The sequence below is a fragment of the Mirounga angustirostris genome, unplaced genomic scaffold (assembly GCF_029215605.1).
Source record: "Mirounga angustirostris isolate CCGP_5_RB_7025 unplaced genomic scaffold, mMirAng1.0.hap1 SCAF_12, whole genome shotgun sequence".
In the NCBI taxonomy this organism is placed as follows: domain Eukaryota; kingdom Metazoa; phylum Chordata; class Mammalia; order Carnivora; family Phocidae; genus Mirounga; species Mirounga angustirostris.
In genome coordinates this window covers 4,793,593-4,816,589 of record NW_026991720.1, presented here as the reverse complement: position 1 = coordinate 4,816,589, position 22,997 = coordinate 4,793,593, and the positions used below count along the sequence as shown (strand labels likewise).

General features: G+C 42.9%; 1 protein-coding gene and 1 long non-coding RNA gene across 11 annotated transcripts in view; both read left to right on the top strand.

Moving 5' to 3' along the window:
* Positions 1–5,807: 5,807 nt before the first annotated feature.
* Positions 5,808–22,997, top strand: part of ACTR3B (actin related protein 3B) — a 138,671-nt gene continuing 121,481 nt past the window's right edge. For 2 of the 10 annotated variants that reach the window (XM_064575690.1, XM_064575691.1), the window contains exon 1: positions 5,808–5,962. In XM_064575690.1, coding sequence (XP_064431760.1) covers positions 5,919–5,962 — 44 coding nt within the window. In that variant the 5' untranslated portion in view covers positions 5,808–5,918. Of the gene's footprint in view, positions 5,963–22,531; positions 22,597–22,997 lie in introns of all 10 variants that reach the window. The other 8 variants (XM_064575689.1, XM_045863997.3, XM_045863996.3 and 5 more) reach the window with 6 other exon arrangements.
* On the top strand, positions 7,178–16,351 carry LOC135362216 (uncharacterized). The gene is made up of 2 exons (XR_010406694.1): positions 7,178–10,934; positions 12,058–16,351. It is a non-coding gene; the product is annotated as an uncharacterized LOC135362216 (long non-coding RNA).

The following is a 22,997-nucleotide window of genomic DNA, read 5'->3' as shown; positions in this document are numbered from 1 at the left end:
ACATAGAACTAGTGATTGATCTGATTAGAGACATAAAGAAGTACTCACCTTATTTTGTTCCTTTGTAAATAAAGGAAGTGGTTTTGAATTGCAATTGAAGGATGAGTGAACTTTGAATGGAATCTTGAAGGATGAAGAGGATGGGTAGGTGAAGAAGAACGTTCTAGACTGACTTGACAACACAGAGAGTTTGGTGTGTGGTCTGGTATGCTGCCCTGATGTGTCAAGCGCATAACGTGAGATGAGATTAGAAAGGTAACTCAGGAGCGGGTTGTGGAGGACCTTGAATGCCACAATCAGGGTTTGGGTCGAATTCCATAGTAATTCATAGGGATCCATGAAAGGCTATGGGGAAAGAGGTTGCTGGCATGATGTACGAACCTTCTGTATTTTGCCACGACACCTCTCATAACAGTATAACTTGCCCAAAAGTTGTGTGGGACAGGCAAAGCATGGAGACAGGGTGGCTGGTGGGAAGTCACCGAATAGTTCAGTCAGAGTGATGGTGGGATAGAAAGCTGGGCTGCAGACGCAGGGGAAGTGGGTGGACTGAATGAGCTGGACTTGGCCGCTGAACAGGATGGGAGGAGGGAGGCCGAGGAGGACTTCCGGCCTAAGTGCCACGGGTGGAGGCAGAAACACAGCAGAGGTGGTCTGAATGTGTTCACGATCTCGGTGATTTCCTTACCCGTCCTATGGTTTGGGTCTATTATCAACTTTCTGACACACTCAACACACTCTGGCCAACCAGCTCTGGTTTGGACCATTTTCTCCAGCGGTTGCCAAGACCTCCGGGAAGTCCATTGAGTGTAGTGACAGGCCCTTCCTCTTAAAGGAGAATGCCAGCTACTTTCAAAGGAACGGGTACTGATTTTTTGGTACTCTTCTCTATTTGCAATCTCACGGCAACAGGGAACACACAGATCGTTCCTGCTTACAGCTTTACGATTTAAGATTCAAGGAGCGGCGGGGTGGGCAGTGTTTGAACGCAGCCTTTGGTTTTTATGTCCTTTTTCCTTCTTGGCCCAGCACAACTAGTTAAACACAGGAAATTAAGATCACATTGTCTGGGTGCTCACTGATTAAGCTGCATTAGATTGACAATCTCTAAGCCCTGATTATTTTGTTTTAAAGTTGTCTTCGTGTGCATAAATATGCATCATTCCCAGCATCAAAAGGTGTTTGTTAAAAGTTCTTTTGAAAGTGGTCCTGGGCGCCTGGGTGGCTCAGTCAGTTGAGCGATCGACTCTTGGTTTCGGCTCAGGTTGTGATCTCAGGGTCCTGAGATCGAGCCCCGCATTGGGCTCTGTGCTCAGTGTGGAGTCTGCTTGGGATTCTTTCTCCCTCTCCCTCTGCCCCTCCTGCTCGTGCTGTCTCTCTCTCAAATAAAGAAGCAAATCTTAAGAAAAAAAAAAGTGGTCCTGAGTTATTCAGGACTCAGGATAGCTGTTGGGAAACGCTCACATCATGTGCCATGGAAGAGATGCTGACCTTTTGGGAAGTGTTCTGGCTTCCACATTTCTGCCGGTTGGGAGAAGGTGGAGTGGGAGTCATTGTTGGGGAGAAGCGCAATAAAGAGATGCCTCTTTCTGCTTAAGAAAGCCAACTACAAATCAAATGAGTAGAATTTTGCAAAGTATATTGGAGGGAACAAACCTCTTTGGCAATATTATTACTAGAGATTGTACTTGAAGTGCTTCTTCCAGAACATGAGGTTTATTTCTCTGTGGGTGTTTTGTCCTAACACTGTCTCAAGCAAAGCCATTAGTCTCTGATGTATCATTTTTAATCTAAGAAGAATGACACAGATGCATATTTATAATATATAGAAAAAAATGGCAAAAACATGAACATAGAAGTTATGCCTAAGGTTTGCTTTCCTTTGCTTTTGATGACAACAAAAAAGTAAATAAAAGCAAAAGTCATGTGTAACTGAGAGCTTTAAAAATTTCCTGATGGCTTTTATTTATTCAATAATCATTCCTTGAAAGTGGCGACAGGATGCTAGGTAGTGTGTAATGAACTGGAGACAGAAGTATATAAAAGACATGCCTCAACTATCAGGGAGCTCCTGTGCATGGGAGTGATGGAAGCGTCACCCTCACGATGCCATCCAATAAGTCAGGGGTGGAAGGGCGCACAAGTCTCTCTGGGAGCACAGAGGAGAGAGTGGTGAGAAGAAGGATAGCTTCACAGAGGTGGCACAGCTCGAGCTGGGTCAACAAGGATGACTTGTTTCAGCGACCATCCAAAGCAGAGGCTAGAGGAGTGAAAAGGCATAGAATGAGTGAGAATATATGGTTTAGTTGGGAAAATTACAAGCAAAACAGCAACTGTTGATTGTCATTCCCCTTCTTGTTGCTCAAACCCGATTCCAACCAGGTATTGACAGCCACATGCTTCAGAGGACACAGGTCCCTTTCCAGCCCAAGGGAGGTGGTCTTTAATAGTGTAAGCCCATCACAGCCCATCAGTTCCCTGTACCAATGGCTGCTTTTAGCATAGGCTGATATTGAATTGTGTCCCTAAAAGACACGTAGAAGTCCTAGGCCCTGGTACCTGTGAATGTGATCTTATCTGGAAAAAGGCCTTGGCAGATGTCATCAAGTTAAGATGAGGTCATTAGAGTGGGCCTGAATCCAATATGACTGATGTCCTTCTAAGAAGAGCAGAACGCCATGTGATGATGTGGGCACATGGGGAGAACCCTATGTGATGGAAGAGGCAGAGATTGGAGCGATGCATCTATAAGCCAAGGAACACCAAGTATTGCTGGCAACACCAGAAGCTAAGAGAAACACATGGAAAGATTCTCCCCAAGAGTCTTCAGAGAGGACACAACATTGCCAACACCTGATTTTGGCCTTCTTTTCTCTAGAACTGTGAGAGAATAAATGCCGCCCCCCCCCCCTTTTTAAGATTTTATTTATTTATTTATTTATTTATTTATTTATTTATTTGAGAGTGTGAGTCAGGGGAGGGGCAGAGGGAGAGGGAGAGGGAGAGAATCTCAAGCAGGCTCTGTGCTGAGCACAGAGCCTGATGCGGGGCTCTATCTCACCACCCTGAGATCATGACCTGAGCCAAAATCAAGAGTCAGACACTTAACTGACTGAGCCACCCAGGCACCCCAAGTGTTTATTGTTTTAAGCATCCCAGTTTGTGAGCTTTGTTTCAGCAGCCCCAGGATACTAATTGAGCCAGGTTAATGAAACATGAGGGAAGCAGCTAGGGAATTCTGGGAAAGCATTTCCTCCCTCTCCCTCTTAGGAAGGAAGATGGGGGCATTTCTCCCGGTCCCCATCCATTCCAGTTATGGTGTGTGGAGTGGCTAGGGCCATGTTTCAACGGCAAGGGATAAGTCTGAGGACAAAGGCCAATGCGCTGGTGGAATGGAATGTACAGGCCTACAATATGTCATTTGGTTGAATGGTTGAATTCAAGTGGTTGAATTATCCTGGAGTTTCTGGATTTCCTATCGTATGAAATAAAATGTGCTCATTCCTTGTGGCACCTTAAATTTTCTGTTATCTGCATATGGAAACATCTTAGCTGATAATGGTTAGTGGTATCTAGAGGAAATAATTAGGGTCAGGAAATCTTTTATTTCCTACCAGCTGCTGACTGTGGCCACCATTCCCAATGAGTCCTATGCAGAAGGGACACTCCCCACAAAGGCACATATGCTTTATATATTTATTTTTATTTTTTAAAAAGATTTTATTTATTTATTTATTTGAGAGAGAGACAGAGCACAAGCAGGGGGGAGGGACAGAGGCTGAGGGAGAAGCAGGCTACCTGCTGAGCAGGCAGCCCGATGTGGAACTCAATCCCAGGACCCTGAGATCATGACCCGAGCTGAAGGTGGATGCTTAACCAACTGAGCCACCCTGGTGCCCCGCACATATGCTTTATTACTAGCTAGTCCCAGTTCCACTGAGGCTTCTTCTCTGGCAAAGCAAACTGGGCCATATATGAGCCTTGAGGTCCTGCTGGGTTTTGTATATATTTCTCATCCCAGAAATACTCTCCCACCCCACATTCTCCACCATGCAGCTACTCTCCACCCACCCTCTGGTGTCAGCTTAGATACCATCGCTTTGAAAAGACTTCATTGACTCCCAGGTTTGGGTCAGATGCCCTGTTATTGGCTTTCTGGGCACCCTGGACTTCCCCCATCTTAGCATTTACCACACTGTGTTGTGGTTGCCCGTTTACTGTCTCTACCCCTCACTAGACTCTACAGTTTGGAGGCAAACACTGTTGAGTCCTCTGCTTCCTGTTTCATGCCCAATATAATACAAAGCCTACCTCACAGTAGGCACTTGATAAATATGTACTAAGTGAAGGAAAATAAGAGACAAGGCAGTGCCACAGTTTGCAACCCAGAGTTTACCTACAACACTCTGACTAGGGCCTTTGAAGAACAGGAGCTGGGCAGGCCCTTGACAACACACAAAGCAGGCAAGTCACTGTTTGTCCCTGGCCTTGGGGTCCTATTCAGGGATTCCTCCACCCTCCTGACCTGTCATTTCCCTCTCATCTTCTACTCCTCTCTCCACTTCACTTGGGGTGGAGGAGGGGAAAGGAATGATCATGGGTTACCTAGAATGACCAATACATCTAGTACTTCTTCTAGGGAAAAAACACATTGCTTTATTTATTTATTTATTTTTAAAGATTTTATTTACTTATTTATTTGAGAGAGAGAGAGAGAAACAGCATGAGAGGGGATAGGGTCAGAGGGAGAAGCAGACTCCCTGCTGAGCAGGGAGCCCGGTGCGGGACTCGATCCCGGGACTCCAGGATCATGACCTGAGCCGAAGGCAGTCGCTTAACCAACTGAGCCACCCAGGCGCCCTGAAAAAAACACATTGCTTTAAATATTAGTGATACTACATGAAACTAAGTCTCCAGAAGCTCCTAAAAAATTAATGTCAAGAATTTATGGTAGGGCAGGGAGCTGGAAGCAAGTGGGGCTTTCATGCCTTCATAACATAGTGGGTAGGTACTTGTCTGCTTTGCCTCCCTCTCCCCCACTAACTCCTTTTAGAAAAAAGTTTATTTAGTTATTTCTGCACCCCATATGGGGTTGGAACTCCGGGCCCAGAGATCAGGAGCCACATGCTCTACTGACCAAGCCAGCCAGGCACCCCTGGTTCCTGGTTTCACTGAGAACTTTGGGAGAATCATCTCATGTTTGTACTTGAAAACATCTTCCCGTGATGATCTTGCTGACCTCCATCTAAGGTCACTATCCATCAGTTCTGATGGTAATGGTTTCATCTTTAAGGTGAAGGTTATTCATTCACTCAACAAACACTGAGGTGCTTCCCATGTATGCACTAACTACTGTGCTGAGCACCAGGTCACCCATGGTGAGACAGACACCAGCCCCACCCTGGCGGAGCCTACAGTCCCGTGGGGCGGGGCTGGGGGAACCACAAATAAATCAGCATTAAAAATTTGCTCCAAGCGCTGTCAATGAAAGTAACAGGTCCTTGAGATAGAGTAAGGTGCAGGCAGGGGACCTACTTAGGATGCTTAGGAACAACTTCTTGAGAAGGTGACTCTCCAGCCGAGACTTACAGGATGAGAAGGAGCCAGGCCCCGGAAACGAGGTCACGTTCGTGGTAAGTGAGTTAAAAATAGCCCCCAACCGCTTCAGCAGCGGTATCGGACGTCCGCGCGAGGAGGCCTCGCCGCCAGGAGTAAAGATGGCGGGCGGGCGGCGGGGCGGGGCGGGGCGTGCCCGCAACCCGATTGGCCGGCTGGGCAGCGTCACGTGGGCGGCCGCCGAGCATCCGGGCCCGCGGCGGCGGCGCGGCGGAGGCTCCCGGGAGCGGGCGGCGCGGCGAGCGGACGGCGGCGGCGCCTCCCGGGCCGCCCGCGTGGGCCGAGCGGCACGCGCGCCGAGCATGGCGGGCTCCCTGCCTCCCTGCGTGGTGGACTGCGGCACCGGGTAAGAGCCGCCGGCGCCTGCCCCGACGCCGAGCACCTGCTCCGCGGCCCGCCCTGGCTCACCTGGCGGCCGCACCGCGCCCCGCGGCCACCTGGGCGCCCGCCCCCTCCTCCGGGCCCCCGGGGCCGCGCGCAGCCACCGCTCCCCCTGAAGGGCGCGGGTCGCGGCCGCGGTGCGCGCGCCTCGCCTCGCCTCCCGCTCCTCCCGCTCCTCCCGCGCGCCGGGCCGCTGCGGACCCCGCTGACGGCCCTTGCCGTCCACCTGCCCAGCCGTGCCGCTCCCTGTGCCCCCAAGTGCCTGTCACTTCTTGCCCGTGGTTCTTGACCGCTCACTTGTGGAGGGTTTCGCATCACGCCACCAGCTTGACAGCCTCTGTGCAGCCCGCTTTGCTCTCCTCCAGTATCGCCCGGCTCCCTCGGGCCGAGCCCTTGCTTCGGTTTGCGCTCACTTGCCTTTCGCTGAAAAACGAATGTTAAAAAGGCTCCATTTTGAAAAACAAAGTCTAAATCTGGGCAGGCCTCTCCGTGGTATAGTTTTTTTTTTTCCCCTCTTTACTTTTTGGTTGAGATGGTTTCTTTTGATGTTGTGACAACATGCAGAAGGGGTTTTAGGAAATTTCCTGTATTTTCAGTGGCCCAAGCTTAGCTGATTTTAGGAAGGTGAATCCATCTCGCTGGTAGTTCGGAGATTTAGGCATGCCTGCTTGCATTATAGATGAAGTGCTTAATGAAATAGCCTGGAAGTAAATTCAGTCTCTTAAAGATTTTTTGACACGGGACTTTGAATATTTTTGTCAGAAAATCTTCCATGGCATGTTCACCTTAGCCTTGATTCTTTCTGTAGAAAAATGCACTTGGTTTGGTTTCCTTGACAACCTTGTGGGGGTGTCTTCTTTAATTTGTTACAGTCCATCTCCTACTGATCATGCTTTCCTTTTGCTGGTGAAGCCACTAGCATTGATTACAGGCTGGAAAAAATGGCCTCTTGGCTTGTGCTAATTCTTTTTGAAATAAGTATTGTATCAGAAGTTTTGTGGCTCTTTATTTTAGAAGTTGTTCTGCTACCTAGAACACAGCCGAAAATCAAAATTGATGTGAACACCCCCCCCCCCGCCCCCATTGTTGCCTCCTTATGCCCCCTTCTCGCACAATATGGGTATTCATCCCATGCCCACCTGCGGTCTGCTTGTGTCAAGAGTGAAGGCAGCAGGTAAATGTATTTTTTCCACAGGTGCATGTGAAATTTTGACTTTTGTATTTTTGGTCTCGTAAACCTATTGAAATCTAAAGCATTTCTTGGTAGTAGCATTAAGGTAATGGCCACAGAGTTTGTCATACCTTTAATATTAGTAAGCTGGGGGCCTTACTCATCATTCTTGCTATAAATGTCTAAACCGTGGTGCTGTTCTGACCTTTTGAGGTAAGTGGTAAATGTAACTTGGCTCACTTGGAGATACAACTTCAGTGTATCATTGTTTTATGACCCCAAATCAATGCAGTTGTCTTTTGTCTGTTGTAGGCTTTGCCAGTCTGTTGTAGACAGTGGCAGGGAATCGTCCCGCTAGGTTTCACATGGACATATTCTGTCGTGGAAATGACTGTGATTTACCGTGAATTCCCAGGGTCCAGTATATGGTCAGAAGGAGCAGCCTCGGAGGGCTTAAATTTACTTGAGCATATCAATAGTTCTTATATTTCCCAGGGAGTGGAAATTGTTTTTGACTTTTACATCAAAATAGGATTTAAAAAAGGGTAAAATGCCCATAAAAATAACTGGGACGAAGGAAAAAGACCTAGGTATTCATCCTAAACTGTAGACCAGTGGTCACTGTGGTTGGGCCCCACATTTGGCCTTAGTCTGCCTGTCTGACAAAATTAGTAGAGAGTCATTGTCAGTTATGCAATTCTTGTCATCAAGAAGGAAGAGAAATACCTGCTTCTTAGGTGAAAAAGCTTTTTTTCTAGTACTAAATTCTAGAAGAAAAATTCACATGGAACTACACATAGTGAACAGTAGTCATTTAATAGTGTACCAAGTACTATTTTTTTTATTGTAAATAAAATTCGTTCTTGTAGCTCTGCATCCTCCTCTAATAGTCCCTGAGACCAACTCAGCACAAGCGTGCTGGGGAGGGGGGGCAGGATAACGTGGACCAAGGTACCTCTTTGATCCAAAGATAAAGCTTTGTTTATTTAAAGGGATTACTGGGCTGCATAGTTTTCAGAGACTATTCCACAAATTCTAGTCTCACTTCTCTTACCTTTTTTGGTATTTTTTTAAAAAGATTTTTTTTTTTTTTAAGTAATCTCTACGCCCAGTACAGGGCTTGAACCCACAATTCCAAGATCAAGAGTTGCACCTCCACTGACTTAGCCAGCCAGATGCCCCTTTTCTTGCATTTTTAAACTTACTTTGAAAAAATTTCAGATTTACTAAAAAACTGCAAGAAGAGTACCAAAAAACACTATTATATATATATTTTTGGGGGGGGGGAAGGAAGGAAAGAGGGGTAGAGAGAGAGGGGCAGGCGTGGAGGGAGGGGCAGAGAGAGAATCTTAAGTAGGCTCCGCACCCAGCGTGGAACCCAACGTGGGGCTGGATCTCACAGCCTGAGATCATGAAGTGAGCTGAAATCAAGAGTCGGACGCTTAACTGACTGAGCCACCCAGGCGCCCCTGCCTCTACTATATATTCTTCATCCATTTTCACCAACTATTAACATTTGCTTTATCATTCTCTGTATAATCTATACATATTATTATTTTTCTGCACTGTTTGAGAGGAAGTTGCAGATATTGTGCCCTTTTATACCAAAATACTTCAGTGCATACTAAGAAGAGGGACTTCCTCTTACATAATCAGAGACCAATGATTTAAAGTAAAAAAAAGTCTGACATTTATGCAGTGGTATTCTCTAATATGCTGTCTGGATTCCCATGAATGGTCCTGTCTGTGTCTTGTGGACTCTTACTCCCCTCCCTCGTCCAGCACTTCACCTGTCTTTTAAGTCTCATCCAACTGGACCAGTCCCTTAGCCTTGTTCTGGTTTTCAGGACGTTGACATTTTTGGGAGCCAGTTGCTACGTATACTGTCCCTCAGTGTCAGCTTGTCTGGTGTTTCCCCATGATAGATTCAGGGTATGCGTTTTTGTCAGGAATATTGCAGAAGCGACGCCCATCTTTCTTGGTGCACCCCACCAGAATCTCCCCACCCCCGGCATTACTGAGATATAATTGACATATAACATTGTGTAAGTTTAAGGTTGTACAACATTTTGATTTGGTATATTTATATATTGCAAAATAATTACCACCATAGCTTTAGCTCACACCTCCCTCATATCACGTAGTTGCCATTTCTTTTTTGTGGTGAGAACACTTAAGTTCTAGTCTCTTAGCAACTTTCAGGTTTATAATACAGTATTACAGTGTATATAGTATATCACAGTATATAATACAGTGAACAGTATTACAGTACAGTGCTGTACTGTACATGAGATCCCTCTAGTCGGAAGGCTTAAAATAGTGATATGCCTCCTCCTCAATGAAGTTCACTTGGGTTATTTGGATGGGGTGATGTCCACTAGATATCCCCACTGCATTGTTCATTTTTCCCTTTGTAATTAATGTCATTTATGGAGAGATATTTTGAGATTATGTAAATCCCTGTTCTTCGTTAAACTTTCACCCATTTGTCTTAGTCTCCATTGGTGATTTTTGCCCTAATTGATAATTGCAGTGATGATGGCCAAATTGTGATTATTTATACTCTAGCGTCATGTCTACATTTATTAATTAATGTTTTACTCTAAGCGCACACTTTCCCATAGTTCTCATCTATTTATTTATCATTTGTATGGGTTATTATTCAAAAGGTTGTTCTTACTATATTTAATGGGTTATTATCTGTTATTGCCATTATTTGTTTTGACGCTTAAATTGTTTGAGATTTGACCAATAAAAGCCCATTCAAACTGTTTCTGGTGTTCTTTAGGCATGGCCCTGTCTTTCTTTTTTCTTTTTTTTTTTTTTGAGCATGTTGCTATTATCAATAGACTGCAGTGATAGTCTTGTGTGTGCATACATCTTTTTGTACTTTTTGCTGGGTATATCTGGGATAGATTTCTAGAAGTTTCTGGGTCAAAGAGTAACTGCATATGTAATTTTGCTAGTGGGTGTGAAATGCCACTCAGCAGTGTGTATCCTCACCAGTAATGTATGAAACTGCCTGTGTCTTCTTACAGACTCACTAACAGAGTATATTGTCAAATTTTTTTTTATTTTTACCAATCTAGAGGGTAAGAAATGATATTATAGTTTTAATTTGAATTTCTTCTTATGTGGGAAGATGGGCATCTTTTCATTTGGTTGAGAGACATTTACATTTCTGTATTCTGTCGTGTCATTTCTCTGGCCCATTTTTCTGTGTGTTTTTGGTTTTGTGTTTCTTTGATTTCGGAAGTATTAGGGTGTTTGGAGGTCCCACAGACCGCTCCTGGCTTCAGTGATTTGCTAGGAGCAATTCCAGGACTGTAGTGAAAAAGTACAAAGCAAAATCAGCCAAGGGAAAAGGCACATGAAGCAGAGCCAGGAGGAAACCAGGAGCAAGCTTCCGGAGTCCTCTCTCACTGGAACCACACGGACGTGCTTCGTCAGCCTCCAGTTCTGACAGCACATCAAGGAAGCTCCTTAAAGACTCCATGCCCAGCATTGTCGAGGCTGGCCACGGCACCCCTGCCTAGCACATACCAAAATTGCAGAGCCCCATGAAGGAAAGCAGATGTTCAGCTTAAACTATTGTTTGCGTGGTTTAGGCACAGTGAATACCATTGAGGGAATGGCGGGAATCCTCCTGAGCCCAGCGTTCCCAGATGCCAGCTGGGTGGCCAAGCTTGCAAGCAGGATTTCTAAAGAGCACAGTCTTGGGCCTGTTAACTCTTTTCTGCGTGTTGGGCTGTTAGCTCTTGATGATGTAAGTCACAAATACATTTTCCCTATATATCACTTGTCTTTTGCCACGCAAAGGTTTTTTAAAGTTATCAAATTTATTTATCTTTTCCTTATTGTTTCTAGATTTTGAGTCATAGTTAAGAAAGTCCCCCCCTGCCATTCCCAGGTTATATGGTGTTTTTTTCTAATGGTTTCATTACCCCCCCACCCTCTATTTAAATCTTTAATCCATTTGGAATGTATCCTGGGATATGGTATGAGGAAAGGACCCAGTTGGAACTATTTCTGTCTTTTTTCCTTCTGGCTATCTCATTTATCTCAACATCATTTATGGAAAACAAAACAAAACAAAACAACCCTGTGCTTGGAGATTCTGCCTTTATCATGTACTAAATTTGTCTATGCAGTTGTGTTTATTTCTAGATTTTGTTTCGAGTTGCATTAATCTATCTATTCATATACCACCGCCACCACAGAGTTTTAATTACTGAGGCTTTAGAATGATTTCATACCTGGTGGGACTGGCCTCTCCTACATGTCCCTTTTTTTAGGGCTTTCTGGTAAATTTTTGCTTGTTGTTCCTCCTAATGAACTTAAACTCAGCTTCTCTAGTTCCATAGGGAGAATGCCTGATGGTATTTTTATTTGGATTCTATTAAATTTATAAGTTAATTTAATGAGGACCATCATCTTTGTGATGGTGAGTCCTCCCATGGAAGAACATGGCATCTCTTTCCATTAGATCAAGTCTGTTTTGTGTCTTTGGGAATACTGTGCTTCCCTCAGGTGGATTTCTTGTTAAGTTTACAGCTAAGTATGTGATTTCTGTTTTGCTATCATAAATGGTGTCTTCTTTTTCATTATGTTTTCTGTTTTTCTTCAATACATTAAGGCTCTTAGTTTTTTTCTGTCAATTTTGTAACCTACTTTACAAAATACTCTTAGGTTGTATGAATTTTTCCCTTGATCTTTAAGATTTTCCAGATATGGAATCTTTGGCAAATAGAGAGGGTTTTACCCCTTCCTTTTTATTGGTAGGAACACTGTTTGCTTTTTTTTTGACACACTGCAGTGACCATTACCTCCAAAATAATGTTAAATAGGAATGGAGTCAGTGGGCATTATTCTTTTGTTCTTTACTTTAGTGTGGCAGCTTCTGGTGTTTCTAAAATAAGATGCTGACCTACAGAATGGGAGAAGATATTCACAAATGACATATTGGCTAAAGGGCTGGTATCCAAAATCTACAAAGAACTTATCAAACTCAACACCCCAAAACCCAAAAATCCACTAAAGAAATGGTAAGAAGACATGAACAGACATTTCTCCAAAGAAGACAAACAAATGGCTTATAGACACATGAAAAAATGCTCCACATCACTTGGCATTAGGGAAATGCAAATCAAAACTACAATGAGATACCACCTCACACCAGTCAGAATGGCTAAAATTAACAAGTCAGGAAACGACGGATGTTGGCGGGGATGCGGAGAAAGGGGAACCCTCCTACACTGTTGGTGGGAATGCAAGCTGGTGCAGCCACTCTGGAAAAACAGTATGGAGGTTCCTCAAAAAGGTAAAAATAGAGCTACCCTGTGACCCAGCAATTGCACTACTAGGTATTTAATACAAAGGATACAAACATAGTGATCCAAAGGGACTCCTGCACCCCAATGTTTATAGCAGCAATGTCCACAACAGCCAAAATATGGAAAGAGTTAAGATGTCTATTGACAGATGACTGGAAAAAGAAGATGTGATATATATCTACAATGGTATATTACTCAGCCATCAAAAAGAATGAAATCTTGCAATTTGTAACAATGTGGATGGAACTAGAGGATATTATGCTAAGTGAAAGCAGTCAGTCAGGTAAAGACAACCACATGATTTTACTCATATGTGGAATTTAAGAAACAAAACAGGATCATACGGGAATGGAAGGAAAAAGAAAGTAAGATTAAATCAGAGAGGGACACAAACCGTAAGAGACTCTCAACTCTAGGGAACAAACTGAGGGTTGCTGAAGGGGAGGTGGGAGGATGGGGTACCTGGGGGGTGGGCATGAAGGAGGGCACGTGATGTGATGAGCACTGGGTTTATATGCAACTGATGAATCACTGAATTCTACCTCTGAAACTAATAATACACTACACGTTAACTAAATTGAATTTAAATAAAAAAAAGATGCTGGCTTTTGCGCCACAACTGCTGCTCTGTGTGTGTGTGTGTGTGCACGTGCATGTATCATGTTAGTAGTCCGTTTCTATTTTTTGGAATGTTTATATGGGTGTTGGATGTTGTCACATACTTTATCATAAATGGAACATGTAGTTTCTTCCTAATCCAGTTAATATGATGGGTTGTATTAATGGATTTCCTCGTAGTGAACCACCTGCATTCTGGGATAATCCCTGTTTGATCATGATGCATTATTTTTTGCTGCGTAGGTAGATTGTTAATGTTTTATTTAGGTTTTTGCATCAGTATTAAGTGTGAGTGATTTATAGTTTGGTTTTTTGGTGGAATCCCTGTCAGATTTTGAGATCAGTGTCACACTCTCTTCATAAAGAAATTAAGAAATTTCCCTTCTCTTTCCGTGCTCTGGAGTAGTCTGTTGTGGTGTTGGGATTACCTGAGTTTTAAGGTCTTGGTAGAATTACCCCAAGAAACTGTCTGGATGGACTTAGTGCTTGCTTGTAGGGAGACTTCTGCTACTCATCCTAATTCTTAAAAGCCTGTTGGATGTTCCGTCTCAAGTGGAATCAATTTTTTTGTGTTGTATTTGTCTAAAAAATTTTCATTTCATCTAGATTTTTCAAATGTATGTATATATTAGCCTCATGATTTAAAAAAATGTCTTCTGTATTTATGGTTATTTTCCCTTTTGTCACTCAAATTTGTGTGTTTTGTTCTCATCCTTTTTCTTGGTTTACCTAGTGACTTGTCTTGTGCATCTTTTTTCAAAGAATGAGCTTTGGGGTTTACTTACTGGTTTTGTGATTTTTCTGTTTTTTGACTCATTTATGCTGCTTTTATTTTTATTTTTTTTCTGCTTTCCTTTGTTTTTGTCTGTTTTTGAATTGGATGTTATATTCATTTTTATTTTTTCCTTTAATTGAAGGTACTTAATACTACAGAATTTTGGCTGCTATATCTTAAGCTGTATGTATCCCTTAGATTTAGATATATTTTTTATTATAATTTTCAAGAAATTTCTGTATTTTTGGGGCGCCTGGGTGGCTCAGTCGTTAAGCGTCTGCCTTCGGCTCAGGTCATGGTCCCGGGGTCCTGGGATCGAGCCCCGCATCGGGCTCCCTGCTCGGCGGGAGGCCTGCTTCTCCCTCTCCCTCTCCCCCTGCTTGTGTTCCCTCTCTCGCTGTGTCTCTCTCTGTCAAATAAATAAATAAAATCTTAAAAAAAAAAAAAAAGAAAAGAAATTTCTGTATTTTTCTTTCGAGTTTCCCCCACAACTAGTATTTCTATACTAGCATGTTTTAAAATTTTCAGGTATAGAGGCCTGTTTATTTTTTTAATTTTGTTTTTAATTTCTAGTGTTGTTGCAGCATGTTCAGAGAGTGCTCTTTGCTTTATTTCTATTCTTTGGACTTGATGGTGTCTAAGACGTGGTCGGTTCTGCGCATGTTCTGCCTGTACGTGAAGATCTGTTCTCTGTTAGTGTGTTCAGAGTTCGACGTGAGCTGCCTTATGCATGGTGTTATTTATGTCTTGCAGTTTTTCCCCCACTTACTCTGTGTTGGGCTGAGGGTGGTGTGTCAGGTCTTCTGTCACTATTTCCCCTTGCTTTGTGCAGGTACGGTACTGCTGCCTCATGGAGTGTCTCCCCCAGCTGGTGCTGTAGCGGGTGATGGCGCCCTGTCTCCGGGGGCCTTTCGGGCTCCTGAGAGTCTGCGATCTGCTTTGCCAGAAAGTAAAAGGATGGTCAAATACATACCAAACAAACGCAGGGGTATTATTTAAACACAATGTGAAAAGTTTTGATAAAAATTTAGACTTCATCTCAGAGTAATATGCACGCTAATTAAGAGTCAGGTAGCGCTCAGAGGCTAATGTGCAGACATGGGGTGCTGTCCTGCCTGCTCTTCTGTCTTTGCCCAGAAACAGCTACTTTCAGCTTTTCATTCTGCGTCTTCTAGCATTTATGGATTTGCGTGTTTCTAAATAATGGGCATGTGGATCTGTCTTTTGATTATCAGTTTTTCACGTTATCTGTTAATTTACTGTTGTTAGATGATGGTGTCTTGCATCCTGCCTTTGCCCTGTTTCTCCTCCCCTGTTCTCCCAACAGAGGTATATTATTACATTTTCCGCTTAATTTGTGATCACTGTTTGTATTACAGTGCAAGTATACATCCTCGTTCATGAAAGTGTACCGTGTTTTTTCTCTTAAATTTTGTTGTTATGGAACTTAATGATTGCCTCCTTTGTTTTGTTTTCTTTGTATCCACTGCTAATTATTTTCCATATTTTCAAATAGCCACCTTCTCAGTACAGTTTTCCATAAGGCTAATCACATTATACGCCCTACCAGAGTATGTTTGTTTTTGAAGACCTCCCCTTTGCAGACCTCTGTCCTCCTCTCTGGGGTGGTTGCTTCCCAGGCCTGCCACATAGCCCGGGACTTTCCTTATAACCTTCTAGGCCTTTCCTTTGCCTTTCTCCTGGATTGAGTGTGTTTCCCAAGTGCATTCCTTCCTGCTCTCTGCTTTCCTCCCTGCTGGTGGTCCTCCAGTAGCCAGCTTTGTGGAGCAGGGAAGGTAACCCGGCGGTGCAGGGGTTCGTGGTGGGTGCCTTTGCCATGCCCAGGTCCTGAGTCTCACGTCTACCCATCTGACCCGTGCACGTTTGTCATCCTGGCATCTCCTGCCATTGTTCTGAGGGTTCACGAACCTCTCGCCTGTGTGTCTCTTCCATGTCTTCTTTTTTGGTTTTCTCCTTTGTTTTGGTAGAGGGCATCCTCCAGTAGCTTTCTGGGAAAGGACATGTGGGAGGTAAATTTTTAAAATGTCTTGCTTTTCTGAAATGTTTTATCTCTAATCCCTCACTTGGTTGATTGTTAGAGTGTAGTATTCAGTGTTGGAAATAATTTTCCTTCAGAATTTTTAAGACGCTGATTCTTTGTTTTCTTGCTTCTGGTTTTGCTGCTGAGAAGTCTGAACACTTTGTAAATGACTTTGACTCCCCCATTCTCCTTTCTGGGAGCTTTTAGGAGTTCTCTTTGTCACTGGTTTCTGAAATTTCACAACAACGTGCCTTGAAGTGGGTTTGTGTTCCTTTGTTGTGCTGGGCATTTTGTGCGCTCCTTCCGTCTGGAAACGAGCATCTTTGAATTCTGGGTAATTCTTTCAGATTATTTCTTCCTCCGCTGTGTGTGTGTGTTGTGTGTGTGTCCCGTGCTTGTGTGCACGCTTTCTGCAACTCCTGTGGTTTCTGTGTAGAATTCTGGGGCTGTCTCTCTGACTTTCTTGTCTCTCTCGTTTCCCGTCATCCGGTCCTGGTCCCTTGCTTCCAGGATGCACCTTGTCTCCTTAGCCCTTCTCTTCAGTGTTTCCATTCTGCTCTTACTTTCAATTTTCAAGAATTCCTTTTGTTTCCTAAATGTTCTTTTACTGATAGCCTCTCATTTTGTTTCTTGGTTGTGGTATCTTCTCATAGGGTTTTGAGGATGGTGGTTTTTTTGGTGGTCGTGTTGGTGGGGTCTCTCCCTACGTAGGTTTTTTTCTTCTAAGTTGGGTTTTGATTTGTGTGCTTTCATCTCTATTTTGTGGTAGAGGCTTTCCTCAGATGTTGGTAACTTCTGGCTGCCCGCTCATGATGGAGAGTCATTGGACTCTCAATGTGTAGATTTGCTTATTGATTTTGAGCTTCACCATGGCTGATACGGGCAGGTTGTTTGTTGTGGAGTCTCCTGGCATTAGGGTCTTTCGATCTTTCCTTTTGAACTGGTCATTTCCCCAGAGACTGTACCTGGGATCCTCTGCTTGGCGGGCCGGGCCTGGGTGCTGGTGTTCTGAGAGCTGAAAGGGGGAGAGAGGAGGGCGTGGGAGAAGGTGTTTACACTGGATGCAGTCGGGAGGGCCCTTGTGGTCAGGATGGTGCTGGCCTCCCCCATGCCCAGTGACTTGGAGTCCAGAGACCCTTTGCTTTACCGTCTCCAGAGAATCAGCTTCTGGAGAATGCTGGGGTCAGGGAGGAGCCGTGGCCCCCAGCGCAGGGTGGGGGAGGAGCATCTCACCTGGGCCCCCGGACTTGGGCCCTGCAGTCTCACTTCCACGGGCCCCTGTGCAGCTACCCATCTGGAATCTTTAAGGATGCAGGCATGTGTGCTGGGCTGGTTCTCAGCTTGGCCTCTCCTGTTTCCTTCTCTCGAAGCCAGTTACCACTGATGGTCCGCTACCCAGAACCAAACCTTTGCTATCTATCGCCTCCTCTTCTTTTCTTCCTATTGTTGTGGTTTAATATATCTTTCAAAAAATCATTTTGCTTTGATTTTAGTGGGGCTTTGGGATGGAGTGAAATAATTATATTATATATTTAGTCCACCATTTTAATCTGAAAGTTAGAGTTCACTTTATAATGACCAAAATCCATAAAAAGACCATACCTCATGGTCTTATATTTACCAAACACAGATCAAAAAATGCTGCTTATAGAAGGACAAATGGACAGGTGTATTCAGTAATGTAAAATTCACAGATCACATAGACAAAAAAAGGATATTGGATTTAGATAAAAAAGCTAGTAAATTTGAAGTTATATATTGAACTTTTTGTCCTATAAACAGACTACCCTTTTCTATTCAGTAACCCAAGGAATGTTTGAAGAACTTGATCGTGTATTAATTCACAGTGTATTATTTAGAAACTGTACTTGAGATCTGGGGATAATTTTAGTTTTATCAGAACCATCTTCTAAGGCAGGTGTAGTCACTTTTTTAAACTGAAGACCTTAGGAAGGAGTAGAACTATTTTGGCTGAAGTTCGGGGTTTAAGACTGGACCTCATAAGGGGTCTCAACCAAAAGAACCTCCCCACAGGATACAGTTTGAAAAACACTGTTCTAGGATGTGACATTTCCACTTTTAAACATAGATTAATTGAGCTTAAGTTGTCACCTTCTGCTCTAGACACATGGTTGTAGGAGGAATTTTAACTATATATAAATATGTTGAGTTGACAGTAGTCAGATTAATTCTCTTGACGGCAGAATTGAAAAGTCTGTGTGTTACTGCTGTGGAAAAATAGTGGCGTTTAACAGAAGAGTGAAAGAAGCTTTGCACCAGGGCTGTTTAAAATGTTTGGGGCAAATGAGGATATATTGTATTTACAGAAAGAGACTTTGGAAGGATACATAAGAATAGGAGGTGGTGGAAGGCAGAAGTGGGGTGGACGGTATAGGCTTGGGAGTGAGACTTCTTAATGGATACTTTTCTATGGTGTTTTGAAGTCTGAACTAGGAGGACATACTTGTGTACGAGGCAGAGTGGTGACTATGGGTTTTACTCTATGCAGCTCCTCATTCTGTTGGCATGTGAGAAAGACTTTCAGGCCAGGGGATGCATGGAAGTAGCCCTGAGCTTGAGAATGTGGCATAGTTTATGTTTTCTTCGAGAAGGGTGCCTACCTTTACTACGCTGGGTATCCTTTTGGAAGAGAGTGTTCAAACAAACAAAAAATCAAGGGCTTTTAACATAAAAGTTGTTGGTCTTGATTCTTTATGTACCTTGGGAAAATTTGATTGACATAGCTCTTCCCATTTGGATGAAAAGATATACATAGAACTGGAAGAGAAACAATATGAAATTTTAGTATAGTGAGGGACTTTCAAAGTAGAAACTACACAGGAAGTTATTCAGGAAGATAATTGGTAGATTTGATCGTCTAAACTGTCAACAGTTATATTCCAGGAAATGTGTAACTGGGAAAAATTGGTGATGTATAAGAACAAGGATTCATATCCTCAGTACGTAAGGATTTGCACAAATTGATAAGGTACTAAAGCTCTAGTAGAAAATTATCTAAGGGTAGTATGTGGAAAAATATAGATGGCTCATACACCTCAAATAACATTTTTAAAAAAGATGTATTTATTTATTAGAGAGCGTGCGTGTGTGCAGGGCGAGGGGCAGAGGGTGAGAAACTCAAGCAGACTCTGCCTGGAGTGTGGGCTGTTGCTGGGCTCGATCTCACAACCCTGAAGTCGTGACTCTTGAAGTCAGGAGTCGGGTACTCAACCAACTGAGCCACCCAGGAGCCCCTCAAATAACATTTAATAGTAACAAAGAAAATTATCAAATAATGGATCCTTTTACTTTTTGAATTAGAAATTTTTTCTGGAAATGGTAATATTTAATATTTTCTGGAAATGATAATATTTAACATTAGGTAGGGATTATTATTATTTACCTTTTACAGATGAAGAAATTGAAGTATGGAGGGATTAATTTACGTGCCTAAAGTCACATACTGCTGTGTTTTGAACCCAGCATTGCCAGCCCCATTAAACTCCCTCACATCATAAATATGTACTGTTTCAAACAGTCATATTGCCTATCTGTGTATGGCAGTAACATAAATCTCCATTTTTGATGGCTGTATAGCATTTTATGGAATTATTATGATTTACTTAATATGTCCTGTGTTGATGCATTTGAGTGTTTCTAGTGTTTTGTTGTTGTTTGCTATTACAATGCTGCAGTGAACATTTTTTGTTCCTATCTTTGCCTACATCTAAAAGTGCTACTGTGGGGTAAATTCCCAGAAATGTGCTATTTGGACAACAGGGGATATGCATTTAAAATTCTGATAGATAATGTGAAACTTCCCTGTATAATGAGTCTTCAGGCTTTTACTGCCACCCATGTATAATTTACCACCACCTTCTTTAGTATTGGCCCAGATGTTGAATGGTCTTGAAACCGATTTGTAGGTGAATTTAATGCTATTTGACATTTCTTAAAAAAATATCACTCTTCCTATGTAAGAGTAAGGCCTGTCTCAATTTATTTGCCTGTTTGTGTATCGAGAGTTCTTCGTGCACATCTCTCTCCCCATCTCTGTATCTCCCTCTGTCTGTGTAGTTTAGTCTTGAAGGTAATATGATACTGTGTCATTGCCGTTGTGAATGGGATCTTTTCATTCGGTGTGTATTCTCACTTCTCATCAGGTAGGAAAGTTGTTGATTTTTGTCTATTTAGTAACTGGCCATCTTACTGAATTCCCTATTTCCTTTAATTTTCTACTTAATTCCCTTAGATAGTCCAGTCTGCAGTTTTCATTTATAAATAAATTTTTGTCTCCTCCTTTCCAGTGTTACTCCTTCTTTTTAGTTCTTTGTGATTTGTACTGTCTAGTGATTTCTTTTTTTTTTTCAAAGATTTTATTTATTTATTTGACAGAAACACAGCGAGAGAGGGAACACAAGCAGGGGGAGTGGGAGAGGGAGGAGCAGGCTTCCCGCGGAGCAGGGAGCCTGATGCAGCGCTCGATCCCGGACTGAGCCACCCAGGCGCCCCCTGTCTAGTGATTTCTAAGCACGTTGACCATCAGAACCACGGGGTTGGGATAGAAGATGTTAAAAATACAGGTGCCCAGGCTCCTTCTCTGGAGATTCCCATCAGTGAGTCTGGGGCGGGTACTGGGAATATGTATTTTAGAAGTTTCCCTGATGATCTGTTCAGAAGGTTTGGTACATTTTTTCTGGAAGCCTACCCAGGTGAACTTAAACTTGCCTACCAGAGAAAGTAGGCCATGCTTCAATAAAAAAAAAAAAATCAATTTGAAATCCGATTTCTAATAGGTAAACATTTTGAGGACTATTTTGAGGACCGGGGCCATGCTTTTCCCCCTTCCTTCTTAGTATCCTCATGGTATGCCTACTACATGTTTCTAGCTAGGAAACTGACAGGGATTAAAAAAAATGCTTCTTTGTTTTCATAAATGGTGTCTTGAACATGGTCCATATTTAATAGTTGTGTTTTACTTGTTGATTTTTTTTTTTTTTTTTTTTGGTTCTGCTCTTTATATAGTTGAGCTGTTATAAGATTACCTCTAATGGGGCATGCCAGTCTAGCATTGGATTGTCCTCCTAGGAGAGGATTATAGGATGAGCACTTGTTAGGTTACATTTGCAGTGTTACATTTAATATGTTCTCATTAAAGTTTGGTATGAGCCGGGTTGATAAAGGTTTTATTAAAATTTTAAATTTGAATGTCTCTTTAAAGAAATCTTGTTAGACATTCATTACATTGTGATTATTCAAAGTAACAAAACCTCAAGTGTATTTGATGCTCTATAAGGAGTAGCAGAAAAAAATCTAAAGATATTAAGTTACCTTAAGTGACCTGAATAGTTTATACTTTTGCCATTGTTTTTAATGGCTTCAGTTTTGGTAGGAGATAGGGAGGATCTCATAGTAATTTGTTTATACATAGAAACATTAATATGTCTTAATGTTAGTTTGCCTCAGTCATGAAAATCATTTGCTTAATGTTACTGATGCTCCGTTACCTGTGTGACTCGACAGAAGGCCTCCCTTGAAGGCTGTCTGTCCTGTCCGGGAGAGCGCGGCGCCTTCAGGATCTCAGCATTCCAGCCGCGGTCGGCGAGTGGTGGTATCATCAGTGTTCAGTTGAATTTTGGAGCTGTGAGTCTAAATGTGCTCCAGCCCATTTCTGCAGTCTGACCTTTTGCTGCTCTGGGTTACATATAGTTCATGATTGCAGGGTACAAGACACAGTTGCGGAAGGACAGCTCCTATCTGCTGGGTTTACCATTTGTGCATTTCATTTCCACCACAATGCAAAGCAGTGTGTCTGTGGTGTATAGACTCGTGTACAGCAGAAAGACTGAACACAGCCACAGACCCCATACCATGGGTGTGTTTTCTGAGCTTTTCAAAATTTTAAATTAAGAAATATTTCAAACGGGGCGCCTGGGTGGCTCAGTTGGTTAAGCGACTGCCTTCGGCTCAGGTCATGATCCTGGAGTCCCGGGATTGAGTCCCACATCGGGAGAAGTCTGCTTCTCCCTCTGACCCTCCCCCCTCTCATGTGCTCTCTCTCTCTCTCTCTCAAATAAATAAATAAATAAAATCTTTGAAAAAATACTTCAAACGTACAGAAAAATAACAATAGTAAAAAAATAAAACTTAATGTAGATAGCACTGTTCTAGTGCTTTCTCTGTTTCCCTATTTATACATAAAACTCGCCCTAAGAAATAGGTTGTATTATTATCCCCATTTTACAGATGGAGAAACTGAGATGCAGATAGGTAAAGTAACTTGCTCAAAGTCATACATTTGGCAAAAAACAGCTGGGACGTGAACCCGAGCAGTCTCATGCTGGATGCCTGGTCTTAACCAATACAACACACTCTTGACTTTCAGAAATACAAAAAATAATAGATAGAAATGATACTTAACACCTAATTTTAAAAAGTGTTAATATTTTACTCTATTTGTTTCAGGTTTTTCTTTTCTTTTTTTGAAAATAACCTCATCACAGAAACAACTGTTTTCTCACCTATAAATGAAAGATTATGCTAGATGATGGGTCTGGTCTTTTGTGGCCCCATCACCTTGTGTTTCTGACTTTCAGCATCCCCCTTTCCAGCGCCGCTCCTTTGCCCAGCAGTTGGACAGCAGTGGCCTTTCCTTACGTTGGTAAGAGCTCACGGCGCAGGTCTCTAGGGAGTGCCTGCCACGTGCCAGGCACAGTGCCGGGGGTGTAGGTGCAGTCGGGAACAGGGACTACGTGCTGTCCTCGTATGTTCTCGTACGCCTTGAAATCTCACAGTGCGGGGAGGCAGATTAAGCGCAAGCTGTATTTTTGGGGGGTGGATGATGTGGCCTTTTAAAAACCATAATCTTAAATTTGAGGATTTTAGTGTTTCTGACCTGCTTGCTAGGCTTCTTTAGCCTTGGGTCAGCAATTCAGTTTATTTGTATTTACTGTCTGGAAGATACTTCCAGAATGATGGTTGAATTGGGAATTTTTAGAAGTTTAGTATATGTTGCCTGCCTTCTGGAAAGTCCCCGGCTCTGGGTTGGCTTTGAAACCTCCC